We start from the raw sequence: 23178 nt of genomic DNA, 5'->3' as shown, positions 1-23178 counted from the left end.
CTACCCGATGAAGGAGTAGTGCTCCAAAAGCTAGTGCTTCCAAATAAACTATAACCTGCTGTTGTGGGATTTTTACCTTTGTCCACCCCAGCTCAACACTGGCACATCCACATCGTTTCTAGTGAACACAGCCCACACCTCCCGGTGCTGCCAGTAAACTTTACAATGCTGATGAAACCACGCAGTACCTGCACTCCTGAAAGATTTATACTTTCTAATGATACTGGCTGCTCATTCCCTGTTCCATCTGATACATGACATTGAAAACTTAGTGCAGGAGGCTGAAAGAAATGAGCAGATTTAAACCAAAAAACTCTTGGAGCTCAAAGCTTTCAATTAGAGCCTGAGCGCAGTGCTAAATTCAGGTAACCTTTACTGTGACCCAACTTTGTTATAGCCTCAGATCCCCCTAGCAAAAAGGCATAGAAAAAGTACTGCTTCTTAAATAGCTCAAGGTCACCCTCACGCCCCCACCCCACCTCACTTTCTTTACTATTGGTCAGCACTGAGTTGTCCCTTTGTAATTGGATCCTTGGTACAGCCTTAACCTGGAGCAATTCACTCAGCAATTTCAACCCGTACCCTGTCTCCAAGTAAGTTTCTCCCCATCATTTGCCAGGGGGTGCAGTGTAGAGTCAACCAGACTGCTGTGGGTTTGCAGTCTCATGTAGGCCAGACCGGGTAAAGGATGCAGCTGGAACGACTGAGTGAATCCTTTTCCCAAACGGCAGTTTCCTTCCATTAAAAGGACGTGAATAAATCAGATGGGGATTCCCCCGGTCGTGGAAATTAAATCGATTTGACTCAATTATTAGCCAGAGCAAAGAAAGGATCTTTATTTCTAAATCCTGCAGGATTGACTCATTACACTAAGCCAGATGCCTCAATGCAAAGAGCACTGAAACACTGTACAGATGCGTTCCTTATCACACTCTCAAGGGCAAAGGCTGGGGGGGAAACTCAAGTTGTTATCCTCTCATCCCCTGGTCCTAGACATAACAGTTCTTCAGCTTTCGCTGAGTTCGATTATCACAAGGTCATGTTGAATGTTTACAGAATTCAAACGGAGATAAGCTAACGGCAAACCTTCATCAAAGCAGCGTTTACAAAGCATTGAATTAAGGAAAAGCATTCTCTTTAAATTTCACAGTAAATGGATAATTTTCCATTACACCCATCCTCCCAAAAGATGGGTTTTTGTCAGATTCTGAACTCCAGGTTTCTGACCAAATTTCAATTCTGCCATCTCCCGCCGTGGGATTCAAACCCTGGGAATCCTCCAAACTGGGTTGATAGTCCAGTCGATAATGGCAGTCAACCGTCACACTTTCAATCCCCCTGCAATGGCACGTGAACTCGTTGGTGCCTCAGCAGATTGGAGGAACAGCTGAAGGCCTTCCCACATTCGGGGCAGCTGAATGGCCTCTCCCCCGTGTGGATCCGCTGATGGGCCAGCAGGTTGGAGGAATTGCTGAAGGCCTTCCCACACTCGGGGCAGTTGAATGGCCTCTCCCCTGTGTGGACCCGCTGATGGGCCAGCAGGTTGGAGGAATTGCTGAAGGCCTTCCCGCACTCGGGGCAGGTGAAGGGTCTCTCCCCCGTGTGGACCCGCTGATGGGCCAGCAGGTTGGAGGAATTGCAGAAAGCCTTCCCGCACTCGGGGCAGGTGAAGGGCCTCTCCCCCGTGTGGACCTGCCGGTGCCTCAGCAGGGTGTTGGAATGCCTGAACGCCTTCCCACACTCAGTGCAGGGGAAAGGCCTCTCCCCTGTGTGGACCTGCTGGTGCCTCAGCAGGGTGGAGGAATGGCTGAAGGCCTTCCCACACTCGGGGCAGCTGAAGGGCCTCTCTACCCTGTGAACCCGCCGGTGGATCACGAGGTTGGAGGAATTGCTGAAGGCCTTCCCGCACTCGGGGCAGCTGAAGGGCCTCTCTCCCGTGTGGACCTGCCGGTGACTCAGCAGGGTGTCGAAACGCCTGAAGGCCTTCCCGCACTCGGTGCAGGGGAATGGCCTCTCCCCTGTGTGGACCTGCCGGTGCCTCAGCAGGGTGGAGGAATGGCTAAAGGCCTTCCCGCACTCTGGACAGCTGAAGGGCCTCTCTCCCGTATGGACCCGCCGGTGGGTCAGCAGGTTGTAGGAATTGCTGAAGGCCTTCCCGCACTCGGGACAGCTGAAGGGCCTCTCTCCTGTGTGGACCCGCTGATGGGCCAGCAGGTTGGTGGAATTGCAGAAGGCCTTCCCGCACTCGGGGCAGGTGAAGGGCCTCTCCCCTGTGTGAACCCACCGGTGGGTCAGCAGGTTGGAGGAACTGCTGCAGCCCTTCCCACAGACGGGGCAGGAGAACGGCCTCTCCCCGGTGTGGCTGCGCCGATGAGTCTCCAGAACAGACGGGAAACAGAAGCCTTTCCCACAGTCGCTACACTTCCATGGTTTATCCAAAGGGCAGGAATCCTCGGGTTTCTCCATGGCCGAAGCTTCAGGTGCACACATACGCATGTACAGCCTCTCCAGGCTGTGAATTCCTCTTCCCACGCCGTATAGCTGCTACACGCTCCACATGCAGTGCGCTGCAACAGTAGGGGCACTCACCCAGACCCACTGATGCTGAAAACGTTCTCAAACTGGAACCAAAGAGCTTTGCTCCTTCTCACAGAATCACAGTTGAAAATTATTGCAGTCCTGATGGATTGAGTGACTGTCAGACATTGACATCAAAGTGAGGACTGCAGACGCTGCAGAGTCAGAGTCAAAACGTGCGGCGCTGGAAAAGCACAGCAGGTCAGGCAGCATCCGAAGAGCAGAAGAGTAGGTGTTTCAAGCATAAGCCCTTCATCTGTTGATTTTGAAACTTCCGTCTCCAGATCTTCAAATACTCTGTAAAAGGAGATTACAAAGTCATCACTGTCAGTCCAGGGTGGAAATTCAGAACAAGCAATTCTACTTTCTGCAGAACATTCTTTTCTTTTGTTTCTCCACAAAATTGAAAGCACCATCCCACTCTCTCTCTCCCCGTCTGTTCTCACTCCGCTCTAACTAATTCTCCTGAAGGTACTGATTCAGGATCTTACAGGGGCAGAAAAGCAAAAACATCAAGACTGACATCACTCTGAATTTTGGATAATTCCACCTGAAAGTTAATATCTTTCACAATATTGGGATACTGCTGAGAGTGAGCAGGTCTGATTTTGGGAAACAAAAAAAAGTGTGTCAATTCAGAGTGAACCTGCAATGCAGCTTCTTGAGGAACAACCAGACACAAAATGGTTAACGACCCCAGGAAGCAGGGAGCAAAATGAGACATTAAGGCATTAACACCGACACACTTCAGTCAAGCTCTTCTGCTCCCAGTAAGGGCAAGACATTCATGAAAGCTGCTCTGAAAGTCCAGTCTTCAAAACCACACTACTGCTTTCACGGAAGACGATTAGGGTCATACAGCACGGAAACAGACCCTTTGGCCCAACTTCTCTGAGCTGACCAGATTTCCTGAATTAATCAAGTCACATTTGCCATCACGTGGCCCCTATATGGGCTGGGTGCTGGCAGCTGGGACAAAATTGTGTTGGCTATCTGGTCGGCAAGGACGAGTTGGACCAAAGGGTCTGTTTCCGTGCTGTACATCTCTATGACTCCACTTGCCCCTTATCGGTCTGAACCCTTTGTATTCATATGCCCATCCAGATGCCTTTTAACTGTTGTAATTGTACCAGCCCCCATCACTTTCTCTGGCAGCTCATTCCATGCATGCATCATCCTCTCCGTGAAAAAGTTGCCCCTGAGATCTCTTTTACATCTTCCCCACCCTCACCTGAAATCTATTACCCTCTAATTCTGTACTTCCCCATCCCAAGGAAAAGACCCTGTCTATTAACCCTATCCATGCCCCTCATGCAAAACCCCACCCAACTGTGTCCTGAATATAATTAATGAAGCTGTCTCTACTGCTTCCTTGGGCAGAGAATTCCATGGATTCACTGTTCTCCAGGTAAAGCAGTTCCTCCACATCTCTGTCCTAAATCTTCTACTCCTAATATTGAGGCCTCGTTTCATTCACCAGCAGAAATGACTGGATAGACTTCATCCCACAGTGCAATGAATTCCCACTTTCCACCAAAACCTCGGATGTACTCACTCACTCAGTTGCTGTCTCACAAATGCAAGATTTCACTGCAACAACTTCTGCTCCCATTAAGGGCAAAATATCTTTGAAAGCTGCTCTCAAACTCCAGCCTTCACAATCACACTTCCGCTTTCACCAAAGAAGATTAGAGTCATACAGCACGGAAACAAACCCTTTGGTCCAATTTGTCCGGCCAAACAGATATCCTAAATTAATTTAGTCTAATTTGCCTGCATGTGGCTCATATCCCTCTGAACCCTTCCTATTCATGTACCCATCCAGATGCCTTTAAAAATTCTCCCTCACATCAAACTTGTAGTTTTGGACTGTCCTACCTTGGGGAAAAGACCTTGGGTATTCACTCTATGCTCCTTATGAACGTCTATAAGGTCATCCCTCGGCCTCCAATGCTCTACGGAAAATATCCCCGGCCTATTGAGTCTCTCCCTGTAGCTCAAACCCTTCAACTCTGACAGCAGCCTTGTAAATCTTTTCCGATCCCTTTCAATGTTTCACAACATCTTTCCTATTAACCAGAAATGAATGCAGTCTTCCAAACGGGGACGAACCAATGTTCTGTACAGCCACAACATAACCTCCTAATTCCTGTACTCTCTGCTCTGACCAATAAAGAAAAGCATACCAAATGCCTTCTTCACTATCCTGTCTACCTGCGACTCCACCTTCAAGGAACTATGAACCTGCACTCCAAGGTCTCTTTGTTCTGCAACACTCCCCTTAACTGTGTCAGTCCTGCCTGGATTGCTTGACCAAAATGCAAACCACACATTTCTCTAAACTAAACTGCCACTCCTTGGCCCATCAGATCAATTCTAATTCATAGTGAACTCTCTTTCCTCTCTCATTCCCTCAAAGTTGAAAATTTCCATCCCATACCCTCTCCCTGCATTTTCAGTTTGCTCAACCTAATCCCTGCCATACATCATCCTGAAGGGTCTGGTTCATGTTGATTAATAGGCGCACACTAAGGGGGGGGCGGGGTGCTTCTAACTGAAACATAAAGAATACTGAATGGCCTGGACAGAGTGGAAGTTGGGAAGTTGTTTCCATTGGTTGGAGGGACTAGAACCAGTGGGTACAGCCTGAGAGTAAAGGGAAGATTTTTTAGAATGGAGGTAAGGAGAAACTTCTTCAGCCAGAGAGCGGTGAATCTGTGGAATTCACTAAGGACATTTAAGACTGAGATAGAGACGTTCTTGAGTATCAAGATGATGGAGGGTTACGGAGGCAAAGTGGGAGAATGTGGTTGAGAAACCTATCAGCCATGATTGAATAGCCCAGCAGACTTTGAATGGCCTAATTTCTGCTCCGATGTCTTATGTTCTCTTGCTATCCTGGATACAGCGTGAGAGAATTGGAAACAGGAGTAGGCCATTTGGTCTTTCAAGTCTGCACCAATATTCAACAGATTGGTCGTGAATCTGCCGATATCAAGCTGAAAACTTTGGGACTTGTTCACTGGACCACAGGAGGTTGAGAGGTGACCTTACAGAGATTTATAAAATCATGAGGGGGATAGATGAGGCGACCGCTGGGTATCCTTTCTCTAGGGTGGGGGTTTCACGATTAGGCAGCAAATTTGAAGGTGAGAGGAGAAAGATTTTGCAAAGGCTGGAGGGGCACTTTTTTTTTTTTACACAGAGTGGTTTGCGTATGGAATGATTGTCCAGAGGAAGTGGTGAATGCAGGTAACAACATTTAAAAGACATTTGAACAAATACATGAATAAGGAAGGTTCGGACGGATATGGGTCAAACACAGGCAGGTGGGACCAGTTTAGTTTGTGAATATAGTCAGCATGGATTATTTGGACTGAAGGGTCTGTTTCTGTGCTGTATGACTCTGTGACTGTTCTACACTGGTCTTAAAATCATTTTCTTGCCTTCCCCCATTAATATCCACTTCTTTGTTGTTCCAAAATCACATGAACTCAGTCTTGAATAATATTCAATGACCCCCTAACTGCAGGAGGATGTCCCCATTTCTGACCTCAATTCCTCTTGCTAATATACCACTTGCCTTGCTGATTGCTCACTGCACCTGTCTGACAACTGGCAGTGACTGCTGGAGAAGGATGCTTTGTACATCCACACATCATTCCTGATGAAGGGCTCGGGCCCGAAACGTCGACTCTCCTGCTCCTCTGATGCTGCCTGATCTATTGTGTTTTCCAACACTACACTTTTTGACTCTAATCTCCAGCATCTGCAGTCCTCACTTTCTCCACATCCCAATATATCACCATTTAATCAATATACCTCCTTTCTACTTTTTTTTCCCCACAGCAATGGCTATTACTTCACAGTGTTGTACTGCATTTGCCATGTGTTTGCCAATTGTGGTCTTCTCTACATCGGGAATGCAGAGCGCAAACTTGGGGAATGGTTCACCAGGAATCGCAGCCAGGTCCACAGAGGCTGACCAGACCTCTCAGTCACCGCCCATTTTAATTCCCCTTCCCACTCCCTTTCTGACAAGAACATCTTAGGCTTCCTCTATTGCCACAACGAACCAAACTGCAAAGTTTGTGAGAAAATTTGTAGCTCGGGTGCTCATTGTGGTTCTGTTCGCCGAGCTGGGAATATGTCTTGCAGACGTTTCGTCCCCTGTCTCGGTGACATCCTCAGTGCTTGGGAGCCTCCTGTGAAGCGCTTCTGTGATGTTTCCTCTGGCATTTATAGTGATTTGTATCTGCCACTTCCGGTTGTCAGGTCCAGCTGTCCGCTGCAGTGACCGGTATATTGGGTCCAGGTCGATGTGCTTATTGATTGAATTTGTGGATGAATGCCATGCCTCTAGGAATTCCCTGGCTGTTCTCTGTTTGGCTTGTCCTATAATAGTGTTGTCCCAGTCGAATTCATGTTGCTTGTCATCTGAGTGTGTGGCTACTAAGGATAGCTGGCCGTGTCGTTTCGTGGCTAGTTAGTGATCATGGATGCGGATCGTTAGCTGTCTTCCTGTTTGACCTATGTAGTGTTTTGTGCAGTCCTTGTATGGGATTTTGTACACTACATTGGTTTTGCTCATGCTGGGTTTCGGGTCCTTCGTCCTGATTCACCACAAAGGTATACAGGAAAGCCACACACACTGACCAAGTCCTGAACTACGAAAGCAACCACCCCAACACACACAAAAGAAGTTGCATCAAGACACTATTCGAAAGGACCACAACACACTGCGGTATACCAGAACTGCAAAAAGAGGAAGAAGAACACCTATACAATGTATTAGCTAAAAACGGATACCCGCGCAATTTCATCAACAGACGCCTAAGAGAAAGACAACAGAACGAGGACATGCCGCAACCCAAAGGACTAGCCACACTACCATACATCAAGAGCATTTCCGAACTGACAGCCAGACTACTGCGACCACTAGGACTCATAACAGCACACAAACCAACAGCCACTCCCAGACAACGACTCACCAGGACGAAGGACCCAATACCCAGCATGAGCAAAACCAATGTAGTGTACAAAATCCCGTACAAGGACTGCACAAAACACTACATAGGTCAAACAGGAAGACAGCTAACGATCTGCATCCATGAACACCAACGAGCCACAAAACGACACAACCAGCTATCCTTAGTAGCCACATACTCAGATGACAAGCAACATGAATTTGACTGGGACAACACTACTATTATAGGACAAGCCAAACAGAACAGCCAGGGAATTCCTAGAGGCATGGCATTCATCCACAGATTCAATCAATAAGCACATCGACCTGGACCCAATATACCGGCCACTGCAGCGGACAGCTGGAACTGACAACCGAAGCGGGAGATACAAATCACTATAAATGCCAGAGGAAACATCACAGAAGCGCTTCACAGGAGGCTCCCAGACACTGAGGATGTCACCTAGACAGGGGACGAAACGTCTGCAAGACAAATTCCCAGCTCGGCGAACAGAACCACAACAAGAACCAAACTGCAAATTGCGTGAACAAAACACCATCCGCCCAGCCAGCCTGCAGAACTCAACATCAAGTTCTCCAATTTCAAATAAACTCACTTTCCATCCCCTGACTCCCTTCTCAGCCTCGTGCCCCTCATTTCCACTCCTCCCTGCCACCAACCAGATTTCTTCCTCCCATTGAATAATCAGGTCGTACCCTCTCCCTGTCTTCATCTATCCCCACTTTAGCCTCTGGCCCCAGCACCCAATCCTGAAGAAGGGTTACACCCGAAACGTCGACTTCTCCATCTCCTCATGCTGCCTGGTTTGCTGTGATCTTCCAGCCTTCTGCCTGTCTATTTTGCCAATTGAGACACAGACCTGGACCACGTTTCGAGTCTGTCCCCTCCTGGATTCACACCCTTTCCTTTCAGTTGCTGCAAGTCAACAATTGAACTCCAGAATGAAAAAGAAATGGAAAAGGTGGCGAGAAAATATAGTGTCGTATTCACAGATCTTAGAACTTAGGACAGAAATGTACAGAACAGAACAGGCCCTTAGGCCCACGATGTTGTGCCGAGACTTAATCCTAATTTAAAATATAGTAACTTAACCTACGCACCCCTCAACTCACTGCTATCCAATTTATACAGAGGAAAGATTTTGCAGTCCGGGCGAAGCTCAATGTTGATTCAGAAAGAGAGGACCAGGAGTAACAGCTTCACAAACTCATGGTCGATCTTCCGCATTCAGACAATGTGGTGGCTCTGATTGGCAGGAGGACCAGTCTCCTTCCGGTCCTCCGTGGTTCCCTATTGGGCCATCAAAGGAAGGTCGCGCGCCTTTTTTTTCGGAAAGCGATGAGCATGCCCAGTTTTGCTGATACTGGAAAACATGCGTAGTCCGCTCACTGCGGGTGCTGGTGTTTTCAGAGTTCAGATGCCAATAGGAAAAAAAGGGGTAGACCCACAATTTGTTTATCCCGGTGAGTCGACATTTTATTGTTTTGCAATCTGTCTGGCTGCTCAACCTTTCTTTATACGTCTTTTCCCCAGGGTAGGGGCGCGAGTCCAGAACTGGAGGGCAGAGATTTGGGGTGAGGGGAAACATTTCTGAGGGGCAACTTTTTTGCACAGATGGCAGTGCGTGTATGGAATGAGCTGCCAGAGGAAATGGTGGAGGCTATTACAATGACCATGTTTAAAATGCACCTGAATGGGGATATGAATAGGAAAGATTCAGAGGGATAAGGGGCCAAATGCTGGCAAAGGGGTCACTAGATTAATTTAGGATATCTGGTCGGCGTGGACCGAAGGGTATGTTTCTGTGCTCCGTGACTATTTCTAGATGGTCGGAATCAACTTCACAAGACTAGGACTAGGCCATTAACCCCTTTACAGTCAAGATTAGAGTTCAGCTGGAAATGCACAGCAGGCCAGGCAGCAACCAAGGAGCAGGAAAATCGGTATTTCGGGCAGGAGCCTTCATTCCTGACGGGGGCAGAGGATGGGTGTAGACAGAGACTGGGGGGTACAGATAGAGAGAAAACGAGTGGGCTTGATAGAGAGAATGGGCGGGCAGAGAGAGAAGTGGGAGCTGGCACGGGGCAGGGTGACACTAGGCACACGGATACACAAGATGGCCACTGAGCCATCAATTGGCCAACTTGACACACAAAATGGCTGCCGGATCACAATACAGAGAGAAACAGCAGAACAGATATTGACACTGCCTGGGCCCACCAGAATGCCAGCACAATGGACTCATAACACAGTTTAAGGCGGGTGGGGGAGAGAATACACATGAGCACTGGGTCCAGCCAACACCTCTTATAGAAGTGCTAACAGCTTGATACGGACTCAATACGAAATGCTAATAGCCAGGGCTACAGTAATCCTCCTTCTCAGGAAGAGCAATCAGCGCCCATTACTACAACAATGGATTTCTATGCAGACATTGAAATTGGCAATGCCTGCACTGAAACTTGGAAAGACTGTGCAGAAATTAACAAAGGCTGTGCTGGAACTGACAAAGACTGTATTGAAACTATCAACGATTCTGCAATGATTTACAATAAACACATCATGTTACAAAGACAATAATCTCATCACTGACCGATTATATCATAAGATGTATAAAAGTTTCTTGACATGTTCTCCAGGTCAAGAGAAGACTCGTAGCTGACAGTATGCTGTTGGTACCTTTCTCTGCAATAATGTTAAATATTTAGATGGCGAGGAATTTGTTAAGTGCGTACAAGACAATTTTCTGATTCAATATATAGATGTACCTACGAGAGAAGGTGCAAAACTTGACCTACTCTTGGGAAATAAGGCAGGGCAGGTGACTGAGGTGTCAGTGGGGGAGCACCTTGGGGCCAGCAACCATAATTCTATTAGATTTAAAATAATGATGGAAAAGGATAGACCAGATCTAAAAGTTCTAAATTGGAGAAAGGCCAATTTTGACAGTAATAGGCAAGAACTTTCGAAAGCTGATTGGACGCAGATGTTCGCAGGTAAAGGAAAGGTTTCCCATTTTCCAGCCATCAGAAACGAGATAACAAGAATCCAGAAAAAGTATATTCCTGTCAGGGTGAAAGGAAAGGCTGGTAGGTATAGGGAATGCTGGATGACTAAAGAAATTGAGGGTTTGGTTAAGAAAGAGAAGGGAGCATATGTCAGGTATAGACAGGGAGTGAATCCTTAGAAGAGTATAAAGGAAGTAGGAGTATACTTAAGAGGGAAATCAGGAGGGAAAAAAGGGGACATGAGGTAGCGTTGGCAAATAGAATTAAGGAGAATCCAAAGGGTTTTTACAAATATATTAAGGACAAAAGGGTAACTAGGCAGAGAATAGGGCCCCTCAAAGATCAATCAGCAAGATGGCCTTTGTGTGGAGCCACAGAAAATGGGAAGGATACTAAATGAATATTTTGCATCAGTATTTACTGTGGAAAAGGACATGGAAGATATTGACTGTAGGGAAATAGATGGTGACACCTTGCAAAATATGTCCAGATTTCGGAGGAGGAAGTGCTGGATGTCTTGAAACGGGTAAAGGTAGATAAATCCCCAGGACCTGATCAGGTGTATCCGAGAACTATGTGGGAAGCGAGAGAAGTGATTGCTGGGCCTCTTGCTGAGATATTTGTATCATTGATAGTCACAGGTCAGGTACTAGAAGACTGGAGGTTGGCAAACGTGGTGCCACTGTTTAAGAAGGTGGTAAGGACAAGCCAGCGAACTATGGACTGGTGAGCCTGACATTGGTGGTGGGCAAGTTGTTGGAGGGAATCCTGAGGGACAGGATGCACATGTATTTGGAAAGGCAAGGACTGATTAGGGATAGTCAACATGGCTTTGTGCGGGGAAATAATGTCTCACAAACTTGATTGAGTTTTCTGAGGAAGTAACAAAGAGGATTAATGAGGGCAGAGCAGTAGATGTGATCTATATGGACTTCAGTAAGGCGTTCGACAAGGTTCCTCATGGGAGACTGATTAGCAAGGTTGGATCTCATGGAATATAGGAAGAGCTAGCCATTTGGATACAGAACTGGCTCAAAGGTAGAAGACAGAGGGTGATGGTAGAGGGTTGTTTTTCGGCCTGGAGGCCTGTGACCAGTGGAGTGCCACAAGGATCGGTGCTGGGTACTCTACTTTTTGTCATTTACATAAATGATTTGGATACGAGCATAAGAGGTACAGTTAGTAAGTTTGCAGTTGACACCAAAATTGGAGGTGTGGTTGACAGCGAAGAGAGTTACCTCAGATTACAACAGGATCTTGACCACATCAGCCAATGGGCTGAGAAGTGGCAGATGGAGTTTAATTCAGATAAATGCGAGGTGCTGCATTTTGGGAAAGCAAATCTTAGCAGGACTTATACACTTAATGGTAAGGTCCTAGGGAGTGTTGCTGAACAAAGAGAGACCTTGGAGTGCAGATTCATAGCTCCTTGAAAGTGGAGTTGCAGGTAGATAGGATAGTGAAGGAGGCATTTGGTATGCTTTCCTTTATTGGTCAGAGTATTGAGTACAGGAGTTGAGAGGTCATGTTGCGGCTTTACAGGACATTGGTTAGGCCACTGTTGGAATATTGCACGCAGTTCTGGTCTCCTTCCTATCGGAAACATGTTGTGAAACTTGAAAGGGTTCAGATAAGATTCACAAGGATGTTGCCAGGGTTGGAGGATTTAAGCTATAGGGAGAGGTTGAACAGGCTGGGGCTGTTTTCCCTGGCACGTCAGAGTATGAGGGGTGACCTTATTACAAAATTATGAGGGGCATGGATAGAATAAATAGGCAAAGTCTTTTCCCTGGAGTCGGGGAGTCCAGAACTAGAGGGCATCGGTTTAGGGTGAGAGGGAAAAGATATAAAAGAGACCTAAGGGGCAGCCTTTTCACACAGAGGGTGGTACGTGTTTGGCATCAGCTGCCAGAGGTAGTGGTGGAGGCTGGTACAATTGCAACATTTAAGAGGCATTTGGATGGGTGTATGACTAGGAAGGGTTTGGAGGGATATGGGCGGGTGCTGGCAGGTGGGACTAGATCAGGTTGGGATATCTGGTCGGCATGGACGGGTTGGTCCGAAGGGTCTGTTTCCATGCTGTATATCTCTATGAGTATGACTCTATGACTAACAGATTGTTTACAAGAAATTATGATAGGCTGAGTCAAAAGTGGACGAGGACCTTGTGGGATCTGATTGGTTGTTAATATGTGATCACGTTCCATGTCTGACTTTAAACAATGTACATAAGCTGCATGCAAACTCTGTAAAAGTCAGCAGATTCTTTTGGCGGTCTCGGAGTATTCATCCTTCTGGGCTAATCAGAGTCTACTGACCCAGCCATATCAAAGAATAAACTATTGCTTGTGTGATTGACAAAGACTCATTTCCAGATGTGTTTATTGACCAATCGCAGAAACTCAATGACCTGGATCATCAGAACAACCAGATAGGAAATGGTTAATGTCCCCAGGATGTGGGGAGCAAAATGAGACATCAAGGCATTAACTCCAACACCAGAGAGAAACTGAACATACAGACGTGGCAAACATTAGTGGCAAGCCAGAATCACAGATGTACAGCACAGAAATAGTTCCTTCAGTCTAACTCATCCATGCAGACCAGATATCCTAAATCAATCTAGTCCCATTTGCTAGCACTTGGCCCATGTCCCTCTAAACTCTTCCCATTCACATACCCATCCAGATGCCTTTTAAATGCTGTAATTGTACCAGCCGTCACCATTTCTTCTGACAGCTCATTCCTTGCACGCACCACCTGCTGATTACAGGTTCCTTTTAAATCTCACCCTCAACCTGAACCTATGACCCATCAAGAAAAATGACCTTATCTATTTACCCTATCCATGCCCCTCATGATTTTATAAAAGTTTATAGCGTCATCCCTCAGCCTTTAGCGCTCGAGAGAAAACAGCCCCACCCTGTTCAGCTCAAACCCTGACAAAATCCTTCTGAACCCTTTCAAGTTTCACAACATCCTTCCTCCAGCAGAGAGACCAGAACTGCACACAATATTCCAAAAGTGGCCTAACCAATGTCTGGTGCAGCTACAACATAACTTCCCTATTCTTAAAATCAGAGGATTGGGACTGTTTTCAAAATCCACAAAAAACAACCGGGCCAGAATGGAGGGACAAACCGACCTTTTGAGGGTCAGCGTGGACGTCGGGGGGGGGGGGAAATGGGAATGAGGGAAGGAAGCAGAATGCGCTGGAGCCAAGGCGGAAAAAGAACAGAGAATGCAAAACCGGCTTGAAGCTGCAATGACGAATATTGCATGTGCTGTACTTGCTCTTGTTGCAGTTACTTGTGGGAATCGGGTGCATTTTAAAAATAAAAACAGAAAAGCTATCTACCCCTCCGCCATCCCAACGTCGATCCTTCTGTTCCACCTCACCCGGATAATTAAGACACACACACCTGAGTTTGCTCCCTCTCTGGATTCACTCCAGTTGCTACAAGTGAACACATTTCCCCTCCTCCCGTCTGTCTCCCTCCCAGCCTGAAAAGTTGCCCAAAGAGAGGGATACTCACTTTGAAACTGTCATGGCGACTTCCGCGTTGTGACGTCATTCAGGAAATGAGGGGCGGGGCAAGGAAAAGTGACAGTGAAGGGGCGAGGCGAGGCCGTCAGTGGGCCCCCGTTCTGCGCATGCGTTGCCCTGCAACAGAAGAATAGGAGAACGCCCTTTCCAAAAACCCCTTCCCTTCAGGGAATCCCCGCAGTGTGGTAGCAGGCCACTCGGCCTCACCGACTCTCCCAAGGGTAACCCACCCATACCTATTTCCCTACCCCCATTGCTCTACATTTAACCCTGAGTAATGCACCTTACCTGCACATCCCTGGACATTATGCATAATTTAGCATAGGCAATCCACCCTAACCGGCACATCCCTGGGCACTATGGACAAAGTTTTTAACCTGACGGCATGATGGCAGAGTGGTTAGCACTGCTGCCTCACAGCGCCAGAGACCTGCGTTCAATTCCCACCTCAGCCAACTGTCTGTGTGGAGTTTGCACATTCTCCCCGTGTCTGCGTGGATTTCGTCCGGGTGCTCCGATTTCCTCCCACAGTCCAAAAATGTTGCCAAGGTTGGAGGATTTGAGCTATGGGGAGAGGCTGGGGCTGTTTTCCCTGGCGCGTCGGAGGTGGAGGGGTGACCTTATAGAGGTTTACAAAGTTATGAACAGCATGGATAGGGTAAATAGGCAAAGTCTTTATCCGGGGTCGGAGAGTCCAAATCTAGAGGGCATAGGTTTAGGGTGAGAGATATAAAAAAAATCTAAGGGGCAACTTTTTCATGCAGAGGGTGGTACATGTGTGGAATGAGCTGCCAGAGGACGTGGTGGAGGCTGGTACAATTGCAACATTTAAGAGGCATTTGGATGGGTATATGAATAGGAAGGGTCGCTCTTTGGAGGGTCAGTGTGGACTTGTTGAGCCAAAGGGCCTGTTTCCACACTGTAGGAAATAATTAATTATCTATTTAAAAATGCCCCCGATCCGATCGTGTGCCCAGCATTAGTTTTAATTGGGTAATAGAAATCTGAAGTATAATTGCTCGCTTCAGGGCGTCCAGACTTGAATGAATTTGGCATACAGGACACATTGGGCAACTACTAAAGAATCTGTTGTCTTTCCACTGGGTTGTGGACTAATGCAAAGACACTCACAACTTACATAAGCAGCTGTGTATCACAGCCAGGGTTTATGAGGCTCAACTCACTAACTTTGACTGTTCTGGAAAGTGTGTGCTTCATTACCCTTCAAAGGAAGAAAAAAAGCTGACAAACAGATATGAAGAAAGTTGGAGAATATTACAGAAAGACACACACAGACAGAAGTTTGCAGAAAGGTTAACACTTAGTAATCTGGTTTAAATGCACATTTACCTGGGTATGGTACTGAAATCACAGGGGAAGTCCCTGCTGAAGCGCACAACAATGGCCTCAAAAGCAGTACACCCTCGATACTCAAACCAAAATGTATGTGACCCCCGCTGGACTGGTCTGTGTTCACTCTTTGCTGTTGCCTATTTCAGTTGATAATGTACATTATTGTCCACACTCACAAACATGGTGGCACACAGATTTTCGGAAAGCAGCTAGGAAAAGAGCTGAACAATGTTTAATTTGTAAACAAATAAGATGCATACTCTACAGATGCTCTGTGTTTGTTAACCACCTCCTTGCCTGGTCGGCCTTTTTACTTGTCTACAACTTGATTTTATAGAATCACCTTGCGTACATTGTTATGAATATTGTCTAATAAGAGTAGGTATATTTAGTAGATGAATCAAAACCATCCCAATGACTGAAGCAGCTGCTACTATAGTATTGGACAAATGGGAAATATTTGCATCAGTTAACCAAAACACTTCAAAGTTTACATTCACAGGTACGTCAAGCCGAAGAATTAGGACCGGGGTATATTGGAGCCTGCTTCAGAATTCTGCAGATACATTACTCTCCGGGAAAAGCAGCAGTCCTCGCTTCCTCCTCTTCATCTGTCCTAAACTGACTCCCCCTCAGCTTGAGGCCTAGAAATGACTGGATAGGGTAGGGCTTCATCCCCACAGTGCAACGAATTCCCACTTTCCACCAAAATCCCGGATATACTCACTTAGTTGCTTGCTGTCTCACAAATGAAAGATTTCATTGTAACTTCTTCTGATCGCAGTAAGGGCAAAACATCTTTGAAAGTTGCTCTGAAAGTCCAGTCTTCACAACCACATTTCTGCTTTCACCGAAGACAATTAGAGTCCTACACCATGGAAACAGACCCTTTAGCCCAACACGTCCATGCCAACCATATATCCAAAATCAATCTATTCCTATTTGCCAGCATGTGGCCTGTATTCCTCAAAACCCTTCCTAATCATGTACCCATCCAGGTGATACTTAAATGTTGTAATTGTACCAGTCTCCACCACTTCCTCTGTCAGCTCGTTCCATTCGTGCAGCACTCTGTGTGAAAAAGTGGCCCCTCAGGTCCCTTTTAAATCTTTGCCCTCTCAGCTCAAACCTCTGCCCTCTAGTTTTGGAATCCCCTACCTGAGGAAAAGATCTTGGCTATTCACCCCAATACATGCCCCTTATAAACTTACATAATGTCACCCCTCAGCCTCCGACACTACAGGGAAAACAGCCCCAGCCTATTCAGCCTCTCCCTCTCGCTCAAACCCGCCAACTCTGGCACCAGCCTTATAAACCTTTTCCAAACCCTTTCAAGTTTCACAGCATCCTTCCATAGGACGGAGACCAGAATTACATACAATATTCCAAAAGTAGCCGAACCAAGGTCCTGTGCAGCCGCAAGATGACGTCCCAACTCCTTCACTTAGTGCTCTGACCAACTGAGGAAAGCATACCAAACATCATCTTCACTATCCTGTCTACCTACAACTCCACTTTCAAGGAACTATGAACCTGCACTCCAAGGTCTCTTTCTTCAGTAACACCCCCCCCACTGTGTAAGTCCTGCCTGCATCACTTGACCAAAATGTGAGCAACACCTCACATTTCTCCAAATTCAACTCCATCTGCCATTCCATGGCCCATCAGCCCATCCGATCAATTTTAATTTATAGGGAACTCTCTTTCCTCTCTTATCCCGAAGAAGGTGAAAATCTCCATTCTCACTTTGCTGAATCTATTCCCTGCTGCACCTCACCCTGAAGGGTCTGGTTCATGCTGATTAACAGGCCCACACTCAGGGGAGATCTAATTGAAACATATATAATACTGAACAGCCTAGACAGTGTGGATGTTGGGAAGATGTTTCCATTGGTAGGAGAAACTAAGACCCGAACGCACAGCTTTAGAGTAAAGGGAAGACCTTTTAGAATGGAGATAAGGAGAGTGGTGAATCTATGGAATTCATTGGCCCAGAAGGCTGTGCAGGCCAGGTCACTGAGGATATTTTAGACTGTGATAGCTAGGTTCTTGAGTATCAAGGGGATCGAGCGTTATGGGGAGAAAGCAGGAGAATGGGGCTCAGGAACTTATCAGCCATGATTGAATGGTATGAGCAGACCTGATGGGCTGAATGGCCTACTTTTGGCTCCTATGTCTTATGGTCTGTTGTTGTCCTGGACACAGAGTGAGAATTGGGAGCAGGAGTCAGCCATTTGGACTTTCAAGCCTGCACCAGCATTGAACACATCACAAATGGATATGGATCTCCCTACATCTAGGTGCAGAGGCTGGGACTTTTTTCACTGGAGCATTGGGGGCTGAGAGGTGACCTTAGAGAGGTTTAAAAAGTCATGAGGGGTATAGGTGAGGTGAATGGCAAGATGAGGGAGCAAACTTTTAAAGTGAGAGTAGAATGATTTTAAAGACACGAGGAGCACCTTTTTCCACAGAGAGTGGTTTGTGTGTGGAATGAATGTCCAGGGGAAGTGGTAGATGCAGGTACAGTAACAATGTTTAAAATATGTTGGATAAGTACGTGAATAGGAAAGGTTCGTAGGGAAATGGGCGAAACTAGGTGGGACTAGTTTAGTTTGTGAATATAGTCAGCATGGAATGGTTGGACTGAAGGGTCTGTTTCTGTGCTGTATGACTAACTTGTCTATAACGATCTTAAAACTATTTTCTTGCCTTCCCCAGTAACCAGCCACTTCTCTGTTCTTCAAAAATCAGATGAACTCAGCCTCGAATATATTCACCGGCAGGAAGACATCCCCATTTCTGACCTCAATTCCTCTTGCTAATATACCACTTGCTTTGCTGATTGCTTGCTGCACCTGTCTGACAACTGGCAGTGACTGGTGTAGAAGGACGCTGATGCCCCTTTGTACATCCACGCATCATTCCTGAACACCTTCTTCACCACCCTGTCTACCAGTGATATAATTTTCAAGAACAATGAACCTGAATACCCCCAGGTCTGTGTTCTACCACACGACCCAGGGCCCTACCATTACCTGTCTTGCCTTCTTTATTTTAGCAAAATGCAACCCTCGCTTTTATCCAAACCTCTCTCATACACATACACCCCTGCAACACACTCTCCCTCTCACAGGTTCATACTCCATCACAATCACACTTTACCAAGCATGCACACATGCAAATACACTCTTTTACGCGCACACTCATGCACAAACTCGCACACACACACACTTTCCTGACGAAGGGTTTTTGCCCGAAACATCGGTTTTCCTGCTCCTCGGATGCTGACTTGCTGTGTTTTTCTAGCACCACACTCTCAACGCTAAACCTATTACCCTCTAGTTCTGAATCCCCCATCCAAAGGAAAACACCATGTCTATTTACTTTATCCAAGTCCCTTGTGATTTTATAAAAGTCTATAATGTCACCCCTCAACAGTCCCACCCTGTCCATCCATCTCTCACTAGGGTAATCAAGACACATACCTGAGTTCGCAAAGTCTGCTCCCTCCCTGGATTCACTCCAGTTGCTATAAGTGAACAGATTTCCCCCCACCCCTCTCTCTCGCCCCCCCCCTCCGTGGATTCATTCCAGTTGCTACAAGTGAGCCTGCTCCGTCATTCATTAAGATCATGGCTGATCTATCCATCGTCTCAGCTCCTCCCCCCTGCATTGTCACAAGTAATCCCTTAATTCCCCTACCAGGCAAAAACCCATCCAACTGTGTCTTGAATATACGTAATGAAGCTGCCTCTACTGCTTCCTTGGGCAGAGAATTCCATAGATTCACTGCTCTCTGGGAAAAGCAGTTCCTCATCTCTGCCCTCTGGAAAAAGCAGTCCCAAAAGCAACTCCCCCTAACATTGAGGCCTAGTCTCACCCACCAGTAGAAATGTCTGGTTAGGGTAGGACTTCATCCCCACAGTGCAATTATGGTGGGAAGAAGTTTCCATTGGTAGGGGAGACAAGAACCATAGGGCACAGCTTTAAGGGTAAAGCTCTGGACCAGATGGGCCAATGGGCTGAGAAGTGGCAAATGGAATTTAATTCACATAAATGCGAGGTGCTGCATTTTGGGAAAGCAAATCTTAGCAGGACTTAATGGTAAGATCCGAGGGAGGGTTGCTGAACAAAGAGACCTTGGAGTGCAGGTTCATAGCTCTTTGAAAGTGAAGTAGCAGATAGGTAGGATCGTGAAGGCAGCATTTGGTATGCTTTCCTTTATTGGTCAGAGTATTGAGTACAGGAGTCGAGAGGTCATGTTGCGGCTGTACAGGACATTAGTTAGGCCACTGTTGGAATATTGCACGCAATTCTGGTCTCCTTGCTATCGCAAACATGTTGTGAAACTTGAAAGGGTTCAGAAAAGATGTTCTTCGTAGGATATGTGGAACAATCCATCTTCCGCAACTACACTGGCCCCACCCCCCACCTTTTCCTCCGCTACATCGATGACTGTATCGGCGCCGCCTCGTGCTCCCACGAGGAAGTTGAACAGTTCATCCACTTCAACACCTTCCATCCCGACCTCAACTTCACCTGGACAGTCTCAGATTCCTCCCTCCCCTTCCTCGACCTTTCTATTTCTATCTCAGGCGACCGAATCAACACGGACATCTACTACAAACCGACCGACTCCCACAGCTACCTGGACTACACCTCCTCCCATCCTGACCCCTGTAAAAACGCCATCCCATTCTCCCAATTCCTTCGACTCCGCCGCATCTGTTCCCAGGAGGACCAGTTCCAAAAACGCACAACCCAGATGGCCTCCTTCTTCAAGGACCGCAATTTCCCCCCGACGTGGTCGACGATGCCCTCCACCGCATCTCTTCCACTTCCCGCTCCTCCGCCCTTGAACCCCACTGCCCTCCAACCGCCACCAGGACAGAACCCCACTGGTCCTCACCTACCACCCCACCAATCTCCATGTACAGCGCATCATCCGCCGTCATTTCCGCTACCTCCAAACGGACCCCACCACCAAGGATATATTTCCCTCCCCTCCCCTCCCCTATCAGCATTCCGTAAAGACCACTCCCTCCGTGACTCCCTCGTCAGATCCACACCCCCAACCTCCACTCCCGGCACCTTCCCCTGCAACCGCAGGAGGTGCAAGACTTGCGCCCACACCTCCCCCCTCACCTCCCTCCAAGGCCCCAAAGGAAACTTCCATATCCGCCACAGATTCACCTGCACCTCCACACATATCATCTATTGCATCCTCTGCACCCGATGTGGCCTCCTCTATATTGGGGAGACAGGCCGGCTACTTGCGGAGCGTTTCAGAGAACACCTCTGGGACACCCGGACCAACCAACCCAACCACCCTGTAGCTCAACATTTCAATTCCCCCTCCCACACCACCAAGGATATGCAGGTCTTTGGACTCCTCCATCGTCAGACCACAACAAAACAACAGTTAGATTAGATTAGATTAGATTACTTACAGTGCGGAAACAGGCCCTTCGGCCCAACAAGTCCACACTGACCCGCCGAAGCGCACCCACCCAGACCCATTCCCCTACACCTAATACTACAGGCAATTTAGCATGGCCAATTCACCTAACCTGCACATTTTTGGACTGTTGGAGGAAACCGGAGCACCCGGAGGAAACCCACGCAGACACGGGGAGAATGTGCAAACTCCACACAGTCGGTCGCCTGAGGCGGGAATTGAACCCGGGTCTCTGGCGCTGTGAGGCAGCAGTGCTAACCACTGTGCCACCGTGCCGCCCACTTGGAGGAAGAACGCCTCATCTTCCGCCTAGGAACCCTCCAACCACAAGGGATGTACTCGGATTTCACCAGTTTCCTCATTTCCCCTCCCCCCACCCTGTCTCAGTCAAATCCATCGAATTCAGCACCGCCTTCCTAACCTGAGATCTTCTTCCCGACCTCTCCGCCCCCACCCCAGTCTGACCTATCACCCTCACCTTGACCTCTTTCCACCTATCACATTTCCGACGCCCCTCCCCCAAGTCCCTCCTCCCTACCTTTTATCTTAGCCTGCCGGACAAACTTTCCTCATTCCTGAAGAAGGGCTTATGCCCGAAACGTCGATTCTCCTGTTCCCTGGATGCTGCCTGACCTGCTGCGCTTTTCCAGCAACACATCTCCGGCTCAGAAAAGATGTTGCCAGGGCTGGAGGATTTGAGCTGTAGGGAGAGGCTGAACAGGCTGGGGTGTTTTACCTGCAGCGTTGGAGGCTGAGGGCTGACCTTATAGAGGTTTACAAAATTATGAGGGGCATGGATAGGGTAAATAGGCAAAGGCTTTTCCCTGGGGTCAGGGAGGTCAGAACTAGAGGGCATAGGTTTAAGGTGAGAGGGGAAAGATATAAAAGAGACCGAAAGGGCAACTTTTTCACGCAGAGGGTGGTATGTGTATGGAATGAGCTGTCAGAGGAAGTTGTGGAGACTGGTACAATTGCAACATTTAAGAGGCATTTGGATGGGTATATGAATAGGAAGGGTTTAGAGGTATATCGGCCGGGTGCTGGCAGGTGGGACTAGATTGGGTTGGGATATTTGGTCGGCATGGACCGAAGGCTCTGTTTCCATTCTGTACATCTCTATGACTCTATAACAGAGATAAGCGATGTCACCTTTTATGCCAACAGCGAGGAACATGCGCAATGTTTTGATGACATCAGCAAACATGCACGCTGCTTGTTCACACCAAAAAGCAAACACAATATGCTCTGTGGTGATGCTGGTGTTTTTAACAGATTTTAAGCGTCCAAATGCCAATAGGAGAAAAAAGGGTAGAGCCACAATATTTTTTCCCCATGTGGCTCGACATTTCATTGCTTTTGCATTTTGTCTGGCTGCTCAACGTTATGTCTTTTCCTCAGTATGGGGTGAAGTTCAGGTTTTGGGTGAGAGCAGAAAGAAATAAATGGTACCTAAGGGGTGGGGGGTGGTGAGTGTATGAATGAGCTGCCAGAGGAAGTGGTGGAGGCTGGTATAATTACAGCATTTAAAAGTCATCTGGATGGGTATATGAATAGGAAGGGTTTAGAGGGATATGAGCCAAGTGCTGACAAATGGGACTCAATTAATTTAGGATATTGGTCAGCATGGACGGGTTGGACCGAAGGGAGTGTTTCCATGCTGTACATCCGTGACTCTAAATAATAAAAAGTATACTTTGAAAAATAACAAACTATATCCATGTTAACAAGGCTTAATACACCACATGCTTTACTAACCATTCTCAGCAGGTCCTGTCCACTTGCCTCAGCAATTGCACAAGTAACAGCAAGAGTATAAAAAAAAGTAAAAAGCACAAGGATTTTAAAAAATCAGTGCGGGTAAACAGCACAAGCGCCAGTAAAAGCAGATGGAAAGTGAGTGTAAAATGTCACTATGACAGGACAGGCCCCACATTCCTTCCCCTCCGTCCCCCCCACAACCTGCCTCACCTTTCACCTCCCGGGCCCAGTACCTTCCAGGTGGCCCCATAGTTGACACAGGGGCCGCCCCACGACCAGTAGAACTCCACCACCCAGGCGGCCGACGAGTTCCCAAACAGGCCCTTAACCCCATCCGCCTCCAGAATGCTCACCGGCTCCTGCCTGCTGTACAGCCGGCCGGTGTGGCCGTGACACAGCAGCTGCGCCAGGAAGGCGGCGGTGCCCAGTGACGGGTGTCTGCCCCGGGCCGCACGGCGCCATTTTCCTAACGGCCGCCGCTTCCCCGCT

General features: G+C 47.5%; 2 protein-coding genes across 8 annotated transcripts in view; one reads left to right on the top strand and one right to left on the bottom strand.

Annotated features, from left to right (window-relative positions):
- Positions 1-23178, top strand: part of LOC122543561 (uncharacterized) — a 696117-nt gene that overhangs the window by 155152 nt on the left and 517787 nt on the right. The gene's annotated exons all lie outside the window — the stretch shown is intronic.
- Positions 809-23178, bottom strand: LOC148144630 (uncharacterized). Of its 7 annotated transcripts, XM_087974959.1 has the most exons (3): positions 23043-23159; positions 16201-16341; positions 809-2874 (listed from the first exon to the last, which is right to left on the bottom strand). In XM_087974959.1, the coding sequence occupies exon 3, from the start codon at positions 2494-2496 to the stop codon at positions 1330-1332; it is 1167 nt and encodes a 388-aa protein (XP_087831085.1). In that variant the 5' UTR covers positions 2497-2874; positions 16201-16341; positions 23043-23159; the 3' UTR covers positions 809-1329. The 7 variants fall into 7 exon arrangements, with proteins under 7 accessions (XP_087831085.1, XP_087831083.1, XP_087831080.1 ...); XM_087974957.1 differs by lacking the exon at positions 16201-16341 and having other exon boundaries at positions 23043-23178; XM_087974954.1 differs by lacking the exons at positions 16201-16341; positions 23043-23159 and adding an exon at positions 22900-23026.

This window comes from Chiloscyllium plagiosum, unplaced genomic scaffold (genome assembly GCF_037043375.1).
Source record: "Chiloscyllium plagiosum isolate Xiang-an unplaced genomic scaffold, Cpla_swu_hap1 HiC_scaffold_27, whole genome shotgun sequence".
Taxonomy (NCBI): Eukaryota; Metazoa; Chordata; class Chondrichthyes; order Orectolobiformes; family Hemiscylliidae; genus Chiloscyllium; species Chiloscyllium plagiosum.
The sequence above is the reverse complement of the archived record's forward strand: the minus strand, read 5'-3'. Positions and strand labels throughout refer to the sequence as shown.

Bases quoted from the DNA above. Each gene is read 5' to 3' on its own strand.
- LOC148144630 (XM_087974957.1), bottom strand. From the start codon at position 2,496: ATGCGTATGTGTGCACCTGAAGCTTCGGCCATGGAGAAACCCGAGGAT.